Below are 17,801 nucleotides of genomic sequence, written 5' to 3'. Positions count from 1 at the left end.
ATGATGAAGTAGGGTTCTTGCCAGATTATAGTGCACTAATCAACATGCAGAACAACTTCCATCCTCGATATCTCAGGGTGCTCTAGTTTCTCTCTTCAGTCAGGTACCACTTATCATGCCTAATACAGATAATTCGAAAAACTTGGCGAGGACGTCTCCGGAGATGGATCTTCTTTCAGAAAAGCTAGTTAGCGCTATGACTAGAAATTTCAATTTGGAGACTGAGTTGCTAGATTTACGCAAGAATCTCGAATTCAATAAGTCTAAAGTTGATGGATTGGAATCTGTCAAGGTTGAAAGAGACCAATTGAAAGAGCGCGTTAAAGGTTTGGAAGATAATGCGAAGTCGACTAACATCGAATTGCAAGCAGCTTTTAAATTGAAGCAGGACGCTGAGGAAGAATGCGTCAAGTTACGACATGAAATTGAGGAGCTTAGTGCATCACTATTTGATGAGGCCAATACCATGGTCAGTGACGCCCGAAAAGAGACCCACTCTACCCAAATTCAGAATAGACGATTAGTTCTTACCATAAAAGAGAAAGATGATATGATAGAATCTTTAAGTGAAGAATTGACAACTTTAAAGCACATAATAGAAAACATGGAAAACGAAAGAATAGGCAGAGCAAAGACAGCTACGCCAACTTTGACGCAGGACAACAGTTTTGCCTCACCATTACAGTCTGCTCAGGAAGACTATAACGGTACCTCTTATCCTATAAGTTCGCAATCAGAGATAGGGCAAAAGGATTCAGAGAAAAATATCAATTCTGGTGACCTCCCAAGCTCCAATTCAGCAGACATTTTTGGATCTCCAGATTTGGAAAATTACAACGGCAAATACATTTTTTCGCCAATTTATAATTCTTTGAGGCTGGACCAAGAGGGGTTTCAGGATTTCAAGCGATTTGTCACATTTCTACAGGGTAGAGCTGTGAAGTCCTTCGATTACGCCGCAATTAAAGAACTTGCATTGTTTAAAAAACTGATGCTGGAAGACATTGAACCGGCACTAAGACTGGATCTTGCACCTGGCGTCAGTTACTTTAACCGTAAGCCATTCCTCAGCGCTATAGTGGAAGGAAGAGTTGTGATTGAACCTATTAGTGGAATAAATGAAGCCTGGAAACTTGGCCACCAAAGAAACACAGATACAGAGACAAAGCTTTTTTCATATCCCAGCGATTCTCCTCCTGTAGCCACAATGGAGGAATGCGCTATATGCGGAGAGTCACGAAATGATATACTTGAGCATGCTAGGCTATATACCCTCAAGATACAGAGGAGATCTAAAAGCAAACCAGCATCTGCATCTTCCATAATACTTCCGCAAAGTATTGCCCCAGCGCACTTGTATCAATATTCCCTTTGCACTTTTTGCGTGTCACGGATCCGAACTATCTGCGAGTTGTTTGCACTACTGAGGATTATTAATGATTCAGACAAGACGAAAATTTGGATATTTTCTCGGGAAGATGTGTATGTCAAAGCTTGGTGTGAGATAAACAAGTTGCGGGCCAAGATTTTCTGGGCAAGGATAGGCACCTGGGACCATGTTGATAACAATAGAGGAAATAGTTCACTTCCGCTGCTGGAATCGTATGGACCTGTAACCAAGACAAATGATAGTTCAAGTGCGCTAAAAGTCTCGCTTGAGATTCAGAATGTATTTAAGGAGGCTTTGTCTGTCGATTCTAATACGGACTCTGAGAATCATGGTGTTGATCTGAACCGGAAGCAAGCCCTCATTGGAACAGAGGATCTGCAAAAGGTAGATGGAAATCTAAAGTCTAGCGTCATACCCCCCACTACAACCATGAAAGAATATCCTAAGCAGGTTCTAGATAGGGTTCAACAAGAAGAGAATCTTTTCAAAAACGATACGATAAGTCAATTGAACCTAGGCCAGGAGCACCAACTGCCAGATGGAAAGAATGATGAAGAAGTTGAAGCCTCAACGGCATGCTCTCCTAAGGCTGAAATGTCTTCCGATAATGGCAGTGCTGAATCTGACGAATCTTACAAAGATGCCAGTTAGCAGTTTTTTATTGCTTTGTCACGTACTGAACTCACCACTAAATTTAATATAACCTTAATTACTAATATAACATGATTGGCTTCGTGTATTCCTTTATTTTCGTATAATCCTAAGCACTTATTGTTACCCAAGATTATCTCGAACATTCTATTTGGTAAGCACCTCCATATTATCTACCGTGTCCTGAACTATTTCACTACTATTGGCAGCGGAACGCACCATTCTTCAATAATGAGGCTGAACTATCTCTTTTTCATAGCTGTAGCATTGAATCAAGCTGTCCATGCTTCTAGCATTCAATCATTTTCCCAAAAAATTGACTCATTGTCCCAACAGTTCTCTCAGTTCGGGCCTACATCATCAATCTCCAAAGAATATGATAATCTCCTGGACGAACTTCTGATTTACAGACATCATGTAAATGATCCGAATGAGAGCAACGAGATTGATAGTATGCTATCCAACCTTTACTACACCAAAGGACTTATCGATCTGTCATTTACAAAAGAGATTAGCTCTTCCGAAATGTTTCGGAAATGCTTAGAGTATGGCCCATCAAGAAAAGCATGCAGGGATAAAATGGTAGAGTCGTATATCAAACAGGCCAAGTTCAAAGATTTAGAGGAAATACTTGGCTCAGCTCAACTGGATTCTGCAGTCTTCGATCAGAAGAATAATTTCAATCATTTGGTTAGTCAGGCTGAAAAAACCGTAGTAAAGAAAAACTTCAAAGACAGCGTCGCTACATTGAGTAAGCTTAGAGAGATCAGTCCACTTTGTGACGAGATCAGGTATTTGAGGATATACTGCGTCATCAACTTGCAGGACATTCCTTACCAATCCAAATTGGACATGCTTTTAGAAGATTACGTGGCTCTAGCTCAAAATGGAAAGTACTCATCCTCCCCAAGGGAACTTAAGATCTTCAACCCAAAATTAAAAAAACTGTTCAAAGGGGAAGACGATTTGGATGTTTTAATTAATCTTTACAAGTTACGGCTGTTTGGAAAATCTAATTTTTCTCAGGCTTCTAAAATGTTACAGAAATGTTTAAGGATTGATAATGATTACAAAGCAGCACAATTATATACTAAAGTCAACGTCAAACTAGCCCATGCCTTTGAGTTATTTGACAAGGCATTGCTATATATTTCTGCCGTCGATTCAGAGGACGAAGGTACTTCCATTACTGAAAGTCAGTTAAGCTCAAAAGAGTGGATTTCACTTTATGAGTTCCTCTTGAATCCCGAAAAGTTGATAAAGCTAAAACCGAAACAAATTGCACAATTGGGTTACGAGAAGAAGGGATTGGGACTTAACAATTTTGATTTTCTTCTCAAATTGGGATATGACTTTTCCAAAGATTTCAAGTTTAAAGAAGACGGAGAACTCTTGAAGCAAAATTTGTTAAAAAACAATTTGGAGCGAGTTTTAGTGGAAAGCATGGCTCAATCAAATAATTTTGCCAGGCACAAAAAGTTGTTGATGAAAATCTGCCAGGACAAGACACCAAGACCTCTGGCTTGTGAAATTCCTAAGCTGGACTACTTGATCTCGACAAATACGGACTCTAATATACGACAAGCGTATGAGATCCTAAATAGATACTCTAAGGTCACCAAGAAGACTCATCTTTGGAAGCAAAGATACAGTCGGGTAGAAAAAGTGATTCAACAGCAGAGACAGCAGCAACAGCAGCAACAGCAACAGTTCCGCCAACCTCCTCAGCAGAAAGTAACTCCCAAGAATGACTACTATAAAATTCTGGATGTTTCCAGGGATGCCGATGAGAAGACAATAAAGAAAGCATTTAGAAGAAAGATCAAGGAATTCCATCCAGACAAGTACAAGGGAGATCTGGAAAGTCATGAACTTGAGGATAAGATGGCTGAAATTAACAATGCATACGAAGTTCTTTCTAACGAGAAAGCAAGAGAGAAATATGATAAGTACGGAGAAGATCCAAACGACCCTGCGGCTTCTCACAGCCAGCATCAACAGCATCAACAGCACCAACAACATCATTATTACAATCCGAATGTGTTTCATCAGCAAGGATTCCAGTTTGGAGGGTTTAATTTTGGCGGATTCAATAAAGGACATAGATGATCAACATTGCTAAATAATGCAGCCACCTTAAATAGCAATTATTCCTATATGCACACATAGTTGAGGGGTATTGGAATTGTTTCCTCTTTTCTATCTTGATAAAATTGTGCAGAGGGTAAGCGCATAGACGTTGTGGACTATATTTTGATGCCTTAAGGAAACTTGGAACAGGAGGCTGAAAATTAACTTCGAAAGAATTCAGAAAACTATGGTGACTTTACATTAAAGGTACATTGGAAGGAAGACCTTTTCTAGGAGAGAAGATGACGATAACATGTTCCATTCGCCTAAATACATAAAATACATAATGACAATATTAATACAGGGATTTAATTAATCTCTAAGTTCTCCAACTCTAGCATTTTCTTTCTCGTTAAGCCAGTACCTATCCTCTTCTAGCAATGCATCCAATTCACTTTCTTTATTCAACTGTTTTATCAGCGCCTCTTCCTCATCAGTAGTGTCTATGCCTTGGATATCCGGAGGTATTTCCTGCATGGCAACGCTTGGGGCACCATTAAGGTAACGTAGTTGTTCCATTACTCTGATTCGTACACTTTCCAGGTATTTTCTTGTGTTTTTGTTTTCAATTCGATCACCCAGGTTAGGATGCAGTGAGTAATCCGGTTCGAAGAAATTCCTAAAAGGCAATTCCTCCGGAAGCTTTGAAGCTAATTTCGTATTGGTCATGATGCTCGTCTCATAACACCAGAGACGACTGACATTTCTAGGAGTGTATCCTCCTCCACCTAAAACTAGGAGAGGGATTCCGAACGACTTGATGAAATTCACACACTCACCATGAGCTCTGATATTCAAATTAAATCCACCCAATCGATCACACCCCAAAGAATCGGCACCACATTGTTGTACTATACACGTGGGTTGGAAGGATCTTATTAATGGCTCCATGACAGACTTGAAAAGTCTGACATAGTTCTCATCGTCAATACCATCTCTAAGTGGAACATTGAGGGCAAAGTGTTTCCCAACTCCAAGCCCCGTCTCATCGTAATTACCAGTCCCAGGAAAAAACTGACCGTTATATTGGTGAAAGGAAACTGTCATGACTCTATCTGAGAGGTAGAAAGCTTCTTGGACCCCGTCTCCATGATGAATGTCAATATCTATATACAAAACTCTTGGATGCACTCTGAGGAGGTTCAAAATGGATAGCACAATATCATTAACATAACAGAATCCACTGGGCTCTGATTTCTTGGCATGATGTAAGCCTCCTGACCAGTTAATGGCAATGTCGGATTGCCCATTGATTAACTTCCTAGACGCATCTAACGATGCGCCTGCATAGTAGGATGAATAGTCAAATATGCCCTCAAAGACTGGACAGTCGTCTCCAATATTAAACTTACGAAGATCTTGAATGAACTTGTTACTGTTCTCCGGTGTGACATTCTTCAGGAATGTAATATAGTCATCAGAATGAAACTGCTTTAGTTCATCCTCAGTGGCACTTCTTGGCTGATACAGATCCATCTGTTCATACAGCTTGTAAGAAATGACCAAATGATCAGTCAATAGTAACCGGAACGGTTTCATTGGGTGTCGTACCCCATAATGATATTTGGAGACGTTTGGATTGAAGTGATAGGAGACATTCGATTTATAGGTATTTCCGTAATTAGTTTCATACAGTGGTGCGTTTAGAACTGATTTGCCATCTAATTGGATAGATGACTCATCAGACCACGTATGAACCATTAGAATAGGCAACAAACACAAAGAATGGACAACTGAAGAGAGGAAAAATGTCTAGACTAGGTTATGCACAAAGTAAGAAGTATAAAAGACCAGTTTATAGAGAAGCGACTAAAATTAGTCAACGCACGACCAATAATACAACTAGCCGACAGGAACGGGTTAACTGGGTAGAGGTAAAGATAAAATGAACACAGCTCTTGGATGTGGTAATTGTTCAGAAGTTATGAATCTCTATGCCCGTGTTTAGTAAGATTTTGCACCTTTCGAAATCTCATCGCAGTGCGATTGTAATTTGTCTGGCAAAATAATTGATGGTCGTGCATTAAACATTAAATGAAACTGATATCTGATACTTCTTTACTTCTTCCTTAATCAGTGACTTACCCCAAGCTGAATCGAGGAGGAAGCTACTCAGAAGATCAACATCAGAAGGATGGCAAAGGCTCGAAAGATCGCCGTCTTTGGCTCCCGTTCAGTAGGAAAATCCTCATTGACGGTGCAATATGTGGAGAATCACTTTGTTGAGAGTTATTATCCTACCATTGAAAACCAGTTTCAGAAGAAGGTCGTTATCAAAGGACAAGAGTACTTGATAGAAATTTTAGATACAGCTGGTCAGGATGAATTTTCTTTAATGAATCAAAAGTATCTCATTGGAGTGCATGGATACTTGCTGGTCTATTCAATAACATCTCGGTCTTCGTTTGATTTGCTGAAAATTATGAGAGATAAAATCTTGGACTCTGTGGGAACAGAAGAAATTCCATTGGTTGTAGTTGGAAACAAATCTGATCTTTATTCACAGCGTCAAGTTACAATAGAAGAAGGCCAGAATCTGGCTAAGGAATTTAACTGTTCTTTCGTAGAATGTTCGGCTAGATTGAACGAGAACGTTGATGAATGTTTTCAGCGGTTGATTCAAGGCATTGAGAGCACGGAGGACTCCAAGAGTTCTACAGAAGGTGGAGAAAGTTGTGTTATCATGTAATTGAATTTTTTGTTCCATTTTCGTTGGTTTCTTCTATTTTTTGAGGCGAAGGATTTGAGAAAGAGTAGGAGCAAGTATATCATAGTCACAATAGTACTCATTGCACCTTGACCTTCAGTCTTGTTTGTTGCGGTAAATAATTGCTAGAGTCTGTGGTCTCTCTTTAAATAGATCGATAGGGTTAAATTACATTACATAATCATTGGGCACGCGAAGTGTTTCTTCTGCGTTGTTGGGTAGCTCACGCAGTCAGTCAACGTCCTTCCTACTACTTTGTCAAGATTATCACCAAATGGTGGCTCTCAATAAGCATAAGCCCGCAAAGGATCTCAGGGCACCTATATCAACCAACGGAACCCTGAATGACTACATAGTTGTGATTGACGCTGGTTCGAGAGGCTCAAGAGCATACATTTATGGTTGGCCTAGTTACCAATATATAAAAGACAATCACCTAGGAATGAACAAGAGAATGGATTACGAAGATAAACAACAAGAAGATACTCCTATAGAACAAACTGAACAAGAGTTTTCCGACGAGGATTCTAAGTCTGAGACCGGTTTGACAGCAAGTTCAGATTCAGGTTCGGATTCAAACTCAGATGCCAATTCAGATTCAGACTCAGACTCAGATTCCGATTCAGATTCCGAATCGAAGGAGCCCACAGACCAACACGGGGATAACCCCCCTGTTCTTCAGCGTAGACTGCCGACAATAGTAACGAAAAGTAAGTGGAATAAGAAAATAAAGCCTGGTATAGCGACTTATGCTGAATCTCCCGAGAAAGTCAGTGAACATATTGACAAACTTCTAACTAGAATTTCTGAAGTAATACCAAAGTCAGAACATTTCAGGACTCCTATCTTTTTGCATGCAACTGCAGGAATGAGACTTGTGGAAACTGAGAAGAGAGAGGAAATCTTGCAATATGCATGCGCACATGTTCAAAAGTCAGGTTTCTTTATTCCAGACTGCCAGTCACATTTCAACGTCATCGATGGTGATGTAGAAGGTCTTTATGCATGGTTATCTACCAATTACTTGATGGGATCTTTCAATAACCCTGAGCTACATGACCATGGGAAGGGCCACTCTTCGTACGGCGTTTTGGATATGGGAGGGGCGTCTACACAGATAGCTTTTGAGCCTAACTCGACAGAAAGCAGCCTTCACAAAGATCAACTGTTTTCTGTGAATCTGGCCACTACTGGCAGTCAAAAAACTGACCTAAATTACACGGTCTCTAGTACATCATTCTTAGGCTACGGGATGTTCGAGGCTCATGAAAAGTATCTTGAAAATTTAGATGCAGATACAGATGCTTGCTTTCCTAATGGATATCATTCGAAAAGTCATAATGTTAGTGGTTCTGGAAACTATACCGAATGTTATAATCAAGTTTCGCAACTGGTAGATTGCGAGGGTGAAGGGTGTCTTCTTACCAATTCATCCTTGCCAGCAATAGATTTTGACGTGAATAAGTTTGTTGGTGTGTCAGGTTACTGGGATGCTATTTCCAATATTCTGCAAATCAAAAAAAGCAAGGATTTGATGTCATATGGTAATGCGTATTCGTATGAGACCTTTGCTGCCGAAACACTGAAGATATGCAACATGCCGTGGAAAGAACTGGACAAATTGAACAACAAGGACAAAAATAGAGTATACGATCTCAAGGATGATGAGCTTGCAGAATTATGCTTCAAATCGACGTATCTGCTGAATATCCTTCATCGAGGTTTGGGACTCCCTGAGGTTGATTCATCGCTAGTCGAAAGCAATTTCACCCATTTACAAGTAGCAGAAAAAATCAACGGATTAGAGTTTTCATGGACCTTGGGAAGGGCTCTATTATATGCCTCTTCAGAAAGCATAGACACTTCTGACGTAAAAGTTGGTTATAATAATCCTTCAGGACAATTTGTGAATGGCGGTGAAGTAGATGGTTTCACTCGCCCAAAATACCAAATGAACAATTCATTTAGTAAACCAGGGTCGAAAGGAAATTATTTAGCTTCAATGTTGATGTTTATGACCATAGGCCTCTTAATTCTGTTTTTTTTTCTGGGAAGACAACGTCGCCGGAAACTGGTTGATAGGCTCAAAGAACGAATTAATCAATTTCGATACAAAAAACTCCCAAACCTCAATGAAGGAGATTCATTTGAATTATTTGATTTAGAAGATGGTCAGGATGATACTGCTGGTCCTGAGGAGTTCATAATTGACTCTGATGATGAAGATCTAAGGATTACTTGATTTTGTCACCAAAGCAGATACATATACTTCTTTGTATAGCGTGCACCGCACAATATGTATTATTTGCAGTTCCAGTTCCCCAACAAAGGGCCTTCTGTTGCTCTGGTATCAACCGACAGTTCCTAATGAACGTACTAAAGCATAATATGAGGAAGCATCGGTTTCATCTGTATATGGCAATATCTGAACTAATAAATATTCCTCAATTAGCAGGAAAAGTGTACGTTAAGATCCAGATACGGAACAAAGGTAGCCATTCTAATTCGCATGACGAACAAACAAGCAAATCAATGGGCACACATGTATTGTATCAATCACAAACAGAGAAGGAACCAATAGAAAATAACAAAGTAACTTGGAACTATCAGAACCATGACATAATATTGAAAATAGGTGAGGACCAGAAGACAGGCCTTATGGAGAACAAATGGCTCTTGCTAAAAGTGTACGTTGAATATCAGGACCAGGATAGTAGGGCTACATCTTCTTCAAACAAACATCCAAAGAAATTGCAGAAGGTAAGGTTGGGAAAGATTGCTGTCAACCTGACTGAGTATATCAATTTTAGTGAGATGACCACGAATAGGTATCTGTTGGCAGACAGTAAAATTAACTCCATATGCAAAATTTCAATTCTAATGAAACATTTGGATGATAAGAAGACTAATGGGCCATCAAGTGGATATAGTAGTTATAGAAATACTGTGGGGTCTCCTGCTTCAAGGACTTCCATAGACAGCAGTCCCGAGAGAGAGTTCAATGTCCCTCAGCTGGAAACCTCACATATTTTTCAGGGATTGAATCAGGTGATAGACGAAGATACAAATTCTTCTTTTGGCGAAAATAACTCCACCTCAAATCCCAATTCTGCATTGACTTCACCACTGACACCGACCAAGCATCGTACCACTAATTCCAAACGGGATGCAAGGGATCAGTTACATTTTCGGACCGATCATACCAATGTCAAAGGGTCGGAGAATCAAGATTCTCGAAACAAGAGCAGCATACTTACAGATCCTACATTGAACTATCTGGTAAGTAAGACGTTACAATACTCATGGTTCAATATCGGTGATGATTTCTACCCCGAGTTTACTCCATCAGAGTGCGTTGAAGATATTTTCTACAACGGCACAGGATGGAAAAGGAATGAAGATGGGGTAGCGTTTATTGATATTCTTCATGGTTCCTACGAAAATTCGCCGAATGGACCCACTCATGATTCAGAAGTTCGAAGCCAATGGATAACCAAGATGCAACAATTTGATGAGGACGAGCCGGATCCTGATGACAGTGATCTTTTCAATGATCTCGATGATTTTGATCACGATAAGCGACGCAGAACACCAAAACTGCTAGGATTGGCTGACCTACGAGACGATTTAAAAAGCTGGCATATAAGCTTAGATCCAGAAGATAAGAAACAAATTTAAACCTTTAAGATTGGTAGACTGTATTACCTATCACTAATATACTAATATACATGTAGAAAAATAATGAACGGCTCTTACCAGCATTCGTAACCACCATCGACCACCAGGTTATGTCCTGTGGTGTAAGAAGAGCCAGTCTTCGAAAGGAGGTAGAGAACTGAGCCCACGAATTCGTTAGGTTCAGCTAGCCTCTTCATAGGTACTTTTGATTCCCAAGAATCCTTCATTTCAGTATGACCTGAAATGACGTTTCTGGTCAAAGGTGTCAGGATGTATCCTGGAGACAGTGTGTTAACTCTGATGTTGTAAGGAGCCCATTCGCAAGCAAGTGATCTTGCCAGGTGAATGACACCAGCCTTAGACATATTGTATGCGACTTGAGGTTGTGGGTCGTTAACAATAGTCCCGGACATGGATCCAACTAGCACGATGGATCCGTTTCTGTGGCCGGATTTAATTAAAGGACGGGCAAATGACTGGGAAACATATAGTGACCCCAGCAAATTGACCTGTACCAAGCTTTCTGCATTTCGGGCAGGGTACTCATGAGCCGGAAAATTCTCGCAGTATCCGGCGCAATGTACTAAGTATTCAGCCAACTTACCATGTTCCTTGTTGACATTGGTGAATACCTCCTCGACATTGGCAGCGTCGGCAACGTTACAGGCCCAGTAAGTCACTCTAGGTACAGAGCCTCCATTGGCCTTGGCGAGGTTTTCCTTTCCCCACTCGATCAGGAGCTCGGCTGCCTCCTTTGTACGTTCCAAGTTGAGATCAACGACAGCAATTTCGGAACCTTGTGCCAAAAGGGCTTTGGTGATCACAGAAGCCAGCCCTCCGGAACCACCAGTGACAATACTGACTGATCCGTCCAATCTGAAGCTTGGAACTATGTTGTCTAACGATAACGACATTTAATGGGGAGTGTGGGATAATAGTTGAATTTGGGGAAGCGATTGCTATTCAATCTTGAAGCTTTTGTGCAAAAATGAATGTGACAGAAGAAAAGATTTGCAAGTGTTCCGTCTACCTTTATACCTTAGTCAGAAAAAGAAACTCCATCGGGTAAAAAATACAAAATTTGCGCGATGGAAAAAAGAAAAGAAAGTTAATAGATGATCTAGGCGCAGTGGCTCATCCCCAACAGTTGGGTGCCATAGAGATTGGATCACGCACAATCAAGATGGTTTGGTTTGCAAAAAAGAAAGGACTGAGTAGCTCTGTCTTACAGCAACCGTCTTTGCTTGCCATATGTAGATAATTGCGCTTTTGATCACTTTGTACTCAACCTTGTAACCCCGGACTTCTCCAAAATTGTCATAGTAACGCTTTCAAAATCCTATTGTTCAAATGTAGCAACCAGGGTCAAAAACAACAATCAGCCGGAATTTCAAATTTCTCACTTTTTTGTGGGGATATTGTACTCCTCCACAGCGATCCGCGGACCGGAGTCCTTACTCCGAAGTCTATTTATATCCACAGTTTCTAATAAATAGTACCGTGACACACCTCACCAGAAAAAACAGGAAACTAAGGTCGACTCCAAAAACAAAAGTCAGGCAACCTTTCCAACCAATCCAGTCTCAGAAGCAACTGCTAGCCCCAGCTGGAGTTACACGTTTCCCTGGTAGTGCGTACGCTCATGCAGTTTGTTGTCTCCTGATTGGATGTTTATGTTAATGTCTTTCTCAAGTATCTGAGCCATTAAACAACCCCCAAAGGTTGGAAAAAGGCTGCAGATGGGACACGCTTCAGAACTAACCTCGGAGTGGTTTAATTCTATATTTTATTCCTGCCTTCCCAGACTATTGAACAGCATCCGAGCTACTTTTTTGAAGTTTGAGAACTATTCTTAGAACGTGTTGAGAAACCTCATGCAGATTTGCAGATCACTCCGGAGTCCAGTTCTTGAAGATATGTGATCACCTATTTACCAATTATTTGATTCTACAGCTTTCCAAGCAGAGATAACTAGAGGCGTGAAAGAAATGTATTAGAATGCCGCTCTGTAAAATGTTATATGTCTCTCATGAAATTTGGAGTCTAACTTATGTGAGGTGCCATTGATCACATAAGTTAGCCTATATTTTGATAAGTCCTGAGATTGAGGCTGAGACTGTTGCCGCAAGTCAATCAGCTCATTTTTGATTGGATTTGAATAATACTTGGTTGTCCGTTCAAACGCAGGTTCCACTTCAAAGGAGTGAACGATAACCAAAAGGAGTAAACCGGACCTAATATTCCCTCACTTCAAGGATGACCAAATATACATTTTTTAGCGGCATTTGTCGTGGTGCTTGATTTATTGGTGTTGCTAATGGTAACTTTATAGTGTACTCAATGAGTCTTGGGGGAACACAAAACTTTTGCAGACAAAGATACTAATGTTCAAGAAGTTCGGTTGTCTTCAGATAAATCAACGGTGCCCTCCCAGATAACGATGCCCAATTCAAATCCGAGTAACGTGGTTTGAGAAAACCCGTGATGGGTCAACAAATGATGAACATACTGTCCAACTTAAAAAAAAAGAAGCTTGAGACGAAGATCCTGTTGCACTTCCTATTTGACAGAATAATCTTTCTAGAAAGAATCTGAGATATGAATCGTCCAGGATCGAGGATTTCACACCTTTGCTCAGCCATGATGTCTTTTCTTGCGGTAATATAGATGCCAATAGGCGGATAGATAAGACATTTTCCAAAAAGTGTTGAGATTTTTGGGCTCATTCTTGACATTTTTGAGGCCCAGAAATATCAGCAGGAGTATTGTTTTTGATGTCCAGTGATCTTTGATTGCTTAAAGTCTTGAAAAATTCATCATATATTGGATACGAATATTCTCTGAGGTCAATTGTTTCTCTGGTAACTGGGGAATGTAATTTGCCAATTTCTTTTGAAGCTATGTAGACAATTCTTCAGAAGGCGTTGCAGATCAAACTTATCCATGTTCATGTTCCTTGAATCGTCTAAGTCCGAATTCTTTAGAACTGACATGGGATACGTTTTGTGGCGAACTCCTGTTCAAAAAGTATATGCATTTCGAATAGTCCAAGAACGTCATACTCAGCTAAGTTTCTGTTCCCGTGGATAATGGGTATACTTTCAATCAGCTTAAGAAGCATAAATCTCTATCATCTAGCTGAGGAGTAGGTCTGTTCATCATTCAGTCTCATCATCTTATATCAATTCTTGAGACCATGCTTCCCCTCCTCGAATAATCCGATTGAAGATTTATAATTATATAATAATTCGGGAAACACCCGTCAGCATCGAATGATTTATTTTCGTCAGAGATCTTATACTTAAACTACTCCAAGGGTCCATTTTACCCACTTTTGCTGGAACTTTCTTTAATTCCTTAATATGTTCAATTTGGTGAGAAAGTCCGCCCTAAACACGTTATCTAAGCGTTTGCCACTTTTGCCAAAGAAACCCCAGTCTCTGCTCAAGGCGTCGCTGGCGGGTCCTCTGGCTATTGGTGTGGGAGGAGTTCTCTTCGGTTTGTACTTTTTTGATGCCCGATCTGCCATTCACGAGTACCTGGTTTGTCCGGCAATTAGGCTGACTACATCAGCCGAAGATGGCCACAAGTTAGGAATTCTTTGTCTTAAGTATGGTCTATCTCCAAGATTGTACAAGGATATTGATGATGAGGTACTGAAAGTTTCCGTTTTTGGAAAAGAGTTATCCAATCCTGTCGGTATTGCCGCCGGTCTGGATAAAGACGGTGAAGCAATGGACGGTCTTTACAATACTGGATTTAGTTACGTTGAAATTGGTTCAATTACTCCTGAACCTCAACCAGGAAATCCTAAACCCCGTTTTTTCAGAATTCCCAAAGATGAATCAGTCATAAACAGGTATGGATTCAATTCTTCTGGGCATTGGAATGTTTTGGCAAGGCTGCGAAAGAGGTTTGATTCATTTGTAAAAGACTACCAGAAAAGTGGCCAACCTCCACCCAATAATGCTTTCAGACCTGGTAAGTTATTGGGAATCAATTTGGGTAAGAATAAAACAGGGGACGAAGTCGAAGATTATGTCAAAGGTATACAACGTTTAGGTCCCTATGCTGATGTTTTAGTTATCAATGTTTCTTCCCCAAACACCCCTGGTCTAAGAGATCTTCAGGCTGGATCGAAACTGACCAGTCTGTTGGAGCGAGTCGTTAGCGAAAGAGATAAGGTCAATAGTGCTCTAGACAACAAATCTAAGGCCCCTGTTTTGGTTAAAATTGCTCCCGATCTAACAGAAGAAGAGATTAAAGACATTGCAACATCCGCAAAAAATGCCCGTATCGATGGTATCGTCGTTTCTAATACCACAATTTCTAGACCAACCACTTATGTTTCTCCTAATGATCCCATCCTGCAAGAAAGTGGAGGTCTGTCTGGTAGACCGCTTAAACCTTTATCTCTTAAGGCTTTACGGTACTTGAGGAAGTACACTAAGGATTCCAATTTGGTACTCGTCGGATGTGGAGGAATTGCAAGTGGAAAGGACGCTATAGACTTTGCTAAGGCAGGTGCTACTTTTGTCGAATTATACACTGCATTTGCCTACAGAGGCCCAAGCTTGCCATATAAGATTAAACAGGAAATCACCCAAGAACTGAAAAAAGAAGGTAAAACTTGGATGCAGATCGTCGGTGAAGACGACCCATAGATAGATATTGAAAAATTAGAGAGATATAATTCTTAAATAAAAAGTACTTAGATTACGAATGACTACTCGTTGAAGTCGAACTTTCTCACTCTGATAGGGATATACAAACTGCGGCTCATCTCAAAGCCGTCCTTTGATGCAGTGTTCTCTTTGAATGAGAGATCCAGCTTCAAGTTGTATAGCCTCGATATCAAACAATCTTCGAAAGTGGGAATCACTGTGTAGTTATTTTTGTTAGTATCGTTAAGTTTGATTAGGATTTTAATATTCTTTTTGTATTTGTTGGAATCAGCTTGCTTAGTCCATTTTCCATTGATCATTGACTGTATCTGAACCACGTTTGGAATGTAGTTCTTACGATATTGCATACTGGCGATACTGGCAATATCCGAAGCAGTTTGACGATCAAATAGAGCCAGATCCGTCTCGCTCATCTTTTGGATTTGCCTCTGCAACTTCTTGAATTTGAGCACATAGAAGTCAAACTTGTTGATTTCTTGGTTTGTTTCAGGGTCCTTGAAGTAGCCATTGAAAAGCTTGGATGAATTTCCGAAAGTTATGGGAGCAGATGTGGAAGTCTTGGTTGTTATGGCTTGCAACATTATGTTTGCTATATCAATATTTGGTAAACCGGTCTCTGAAGTCGGTTCATACTCCAAGTTCATATCAATGACACTCAGATCAGACTTTTCCAGGTCGTCTAGAGAGCTCTCTAGCAGGTTGATGTTAGCCTTATTCATTGGGTTCAAAAGACCTTGCTTGGCGGAAGAAGATTTCAACAACTTGGGTGCAATATATGGCAAACCTTCGGTAGGGACATTGGCAATGATGGTGATGCTTCCAAACTCGTTTCTGGCACTGTCCTTATGCTTAGAGCCTTTCAAAACTCTCTGCAGCTTGGTATGTTTGTTTTGCTTCAACAGAAATAGGTTTGTGACCTCGTAGTTAGTATCCTTGTTCGGATTGGAGATGGGGAAGCTCACCAGCTGGTTAGCCTTTTCCGTCTTGTCTTGCAAAACTTGCTTTTCGGAAGAAGAAGCCGTTTCTATTAGATTCTGTTGCTTCAATTTTGCCTCTTCATCATCGTCTTGAAGGTATAGCTGACCCAGAGTGGTAGAAGCTTCAACACCAAAATTGTTTCTGAGGTCGGATTCTTGCCTTAGTGCGGCTAATTGGTTGAAAGAAGTTTCGTATAGTTGAGACAACTGCACCTCTGGGTTTATTTCTCTCAAAGAGGTATTATAAGGTTGACAGAAACCATATGGAATAAAACGGATGTGGTATTCTCTTTCAGACAAACGGGCCAGCTCGTTGCCATATTCGCCGATAAATCGGGCCTTCAACATATAAGTAATAGATTCATAATCAGAGGTAAAATCCTTAGTCTTAATGGGGGTCCCCAGCTCACCAACTAATCGACCATAACCCAAGTTTGAATTAATTTTGATGCTTTGAGCCTTCTTATCGAAGCTGGTAATGTCTACACCCATAGTTGGGGGAAGCATCAAATGTTGCTGGTGGCAACCGAAATGCTGACATTTGTCATTAAGACATTGAGTTGGCAGCTTAAAGACGAAAAACTTCTTATAAGTAACATTGGGTTGTAGAACGTTGCCCTCAGGAAGACCATAGTAGGTACCATCTACAGGGTCAACGGCACCGGGTTTGAGATCCTGGTTCGGTATATTGTTGTTGGAAACAGATAAATCAAACATTTTAAGGAAATTCTTGGAGAAAAAGCGTAAACCGCTAGAAGGGCCATCAAGTTGAATAATTTTTGAGGTTCCTTCCAAGGACAGTGTGAACATTTGAAAATCAACGGGTTTAGAGCTGGTATTACGAACAGTGATATATCCAGTGATAAGATCGTTAGATGTGTACTCCTTTAGAGCTGATTCTGGAATTGAAGTCTTTCCTAACTTGGGGAAATCTTTCGTAACATGAATTTGTAGAATTAAAGGAGATTTTTCTAATTTGGGCAACTTATTGACGTTATTCAAGATACCTGATCTTCGGACTTCCAGCAAACTTGGAGTGGAATACAACGTAGACGAACTAGACTCAGTTGAGCTAGTGGTAGTAGAATGATCGCAATAGCTAGGGGGTTGAAATATACCCGAAAGTCTTGTGGTTTCCAATTCTACATCCTTGAATGTCCTGTTAAGGTAGTAATTGTGCATTTCGAATGAAGGCAATATGTCATAGATATCATCATCATGTTTGTCCTGGATTTGAACCCTGTTTTCGGATCTATACGGTGGCAGTTCGTTGCGCATGACCAACAGCCAATAGTGGTAGTATAGAGAAGTCTAGTAGAGTAGATATAGAAAAAGGCAGGTTCTTACTCCCGTTATATATATTTAAGGAGGTTAGATCTCAATAAGGTAAAAATGGCCGAAGGGACAGACTTAATGAGTCACCCGCCCAAAAACGTTTCAGCTGAATTGTCAGCGGAAGTCCCATTTCCCATTTATGAGAACAACACGTTCAAAAGGTGATAGCGCTCTATTGTTCGAGGGTCATACAGTATGGTGCAATCAGAGATAGTATGCAGGAAACCCCCCAATACAATTGAGACTTT

At 40.4% G+C, this 17,801-nt stretch overlaps 9 protein-coding genes across 9 annotated transcripts; 6 read left to right on the top strand and 3 right to left on the bottom strand.

Annotated features, from left to right (window-relative positions):
• Positions 1-115: 115 nt before the first annotated feature.
• PAS_chr2-2_0014 (Guanyl-nucleotide exchange factor for the small G-protein Sec4p) lies at positions 116-2,041 on the top strand (the record flags this gene model as incomplete). Its single annotated transcript, XM_002492158.1, has 1 exon — positions 116-2,041. The coding sequence occupies one exon, from the start codon at positions 116-118 to the stop codon at positions 2,039-2,041; it is 1,926 nt and encodes a 641-aa protein (XP_002492203.1).
• A 231-nt stretch (positions 2,042-2,272) lies between these two features.
• On the top strand, positions 2,273-4,150 carry PAS_chr2-2_0015 (One of several homologs of bacterial chaperone DnaJ, located in the ER lumen; the record flags this gene model as incomplete). Its single annotated transcript, XM_002492157.1, has 1 exon — positions 2,273-4,150. The coding sequence occupies one exon, from the start codon at positions 2,273-2,275 to the stop codon at positions 4,148-4,150; it is 1,878 nt and encodes a 625-aa protein (XP_002492202.1).
• Positions 4,151-4,483: 333 nt separating this feature from the next.
• Positions 4,484-5,872, bottom strand: PAS_chr2-2_0016 (Histone deacetylase; the record flags this gene model as incomplete). Its single annotated transcript, XM_002492156.1, has 1 exon — positions 4,484-5,872. The coding sequence occupies one exon, from the start codon at positions 5,870-5,872 to the stop codon at positions 4,484-4,486; it is 1,389 nt and encodes a 462-aa protein (XP_002492201.1).
• Positions 5,873-6,305: 433 nt separating this feature from the next.
• On the top strand, positions 6,306-6,860 carry PAS_chr2-2_0448 (uncharacterized protein; the record flags this gene model as incomplete). Its single annotated transcript, XM_002492155.1, has 1 exon — positions 6,306-6,860. The coding sequence occupies one exon, from the start codon at positions 6,306-6,308 to the stop codon at positions 6,858-6,860; it is 555 nt and encodes a 184-aa protein (XP_002492200.1).
• Positions 6,861-7,152: 292 nt separating this feature from the next.
• Positions 7,153-9,120, top strand: PAS_chr2-2_0017 (Apyrase with wide substrate specificity; the record flags this gene model as incomplete). Its single annotated transcript, XM_002492154.1, has 1 exon — positions 7,153-9,120. One exon carries the CDS (start codon positions 7,153-7,155, stop codon positions 9,118-9,120), a length of 1,968 nt encoding a protein of 655 aa, XP_002492199.1.
• A 125-nt stretch (positions 9,121-9,245) lies between these two features.
• Positions 9,246-10,556, top strand: PAS_chr2-2_0018 (uncharacterized protein; the record flags this gene model as incomplete). Its single annotated transcript, XM_002492153.1, has 1 exon — positions 9,246-10,556. One exon carries the CDS (start codon positions 9,246-9,248, stop codon positions 10,554-10,556), a length of 1,311 nt encoding a protein of 436 aa, XP_002492198.1.
• Positions 10,557-10,630: 74 nt separating this feature from the next.
• PAS_chr2-2_0019 (Peroxisomal 2,4-dienoyl-CoA reductase, auxiliary enzyme of fatty acid beta-oxidation) lies at positions 10,631-11,470 on the bottom strand (the record flags this gene model as incomplete). Its single annotated transcript, XM_002492152.1, has 1 exon — positions 10,631-11,470. The coding sequence occupies one exon, from the start codon at positions 11,468-11,470 to the stop codon at positions 10,631-10,633; it is 840 nt and encodes a 279-aa protein (XP_002492197.1).
• Positions 11,471-13,918: 2,448 nt separating this feature from the next.
• Positions 13,919-15,220, top strand: PAS_chr2-2_0021 (Hypothetical protein; the record flags this gene model as incomplete). The annotated part of the gene is made up of 1 exon (XM_002492151.1): positions 13,919-15,220. One exon carries the CDS (start codon positions 13,919-13,921, stop codon positions 15,218-15,220), a length of 1,302 nt encoding a protein of 433 aa, XP_002492196.1.
• Positions 15,221-15,282: 62 nt separating this feature from the next.
• Positions 15,283-17,496, bottom strand: PAS_chr2-2_0022 (Ubiquitin-binding component of the Rsp5p E3-ubiquitin ligase complex, functional homolog of Bul2p; the record flags this gene model as incomplete). Its single annotated transcript, XM_002492150.1, has 1 exon — positions 15,283-17,496. The coding sequence occupies one exon, from the start codon at positions 17,494-17,496 to the stop codon at positions 15,283-15,285; it is 2,214 nt and encodes a 737-aa protein (XP_002492195.1).
• Between the last annotated feature and the right edge of the window lie 305 nt (positions 17,497-17,801).

This window comes from Komagataella phaffii, chromosome 2, assembly GCF_000027005.1.
Source record: "Komagataella phaffii GS115 chromosome 2, complete sequence".
Taxonomy (NCBI): domain Eukaryota; kingdom Fungi; phylum Ascomycota; class Pichiomycetes; order Pichiales; family Pichiaceae; genus Komagataella; species Komagataella phaffii.
Note: the sequence above shows the minus strand (reverse complement) of the source record. Positions and strands in the feature narration are given on the sequence as shown.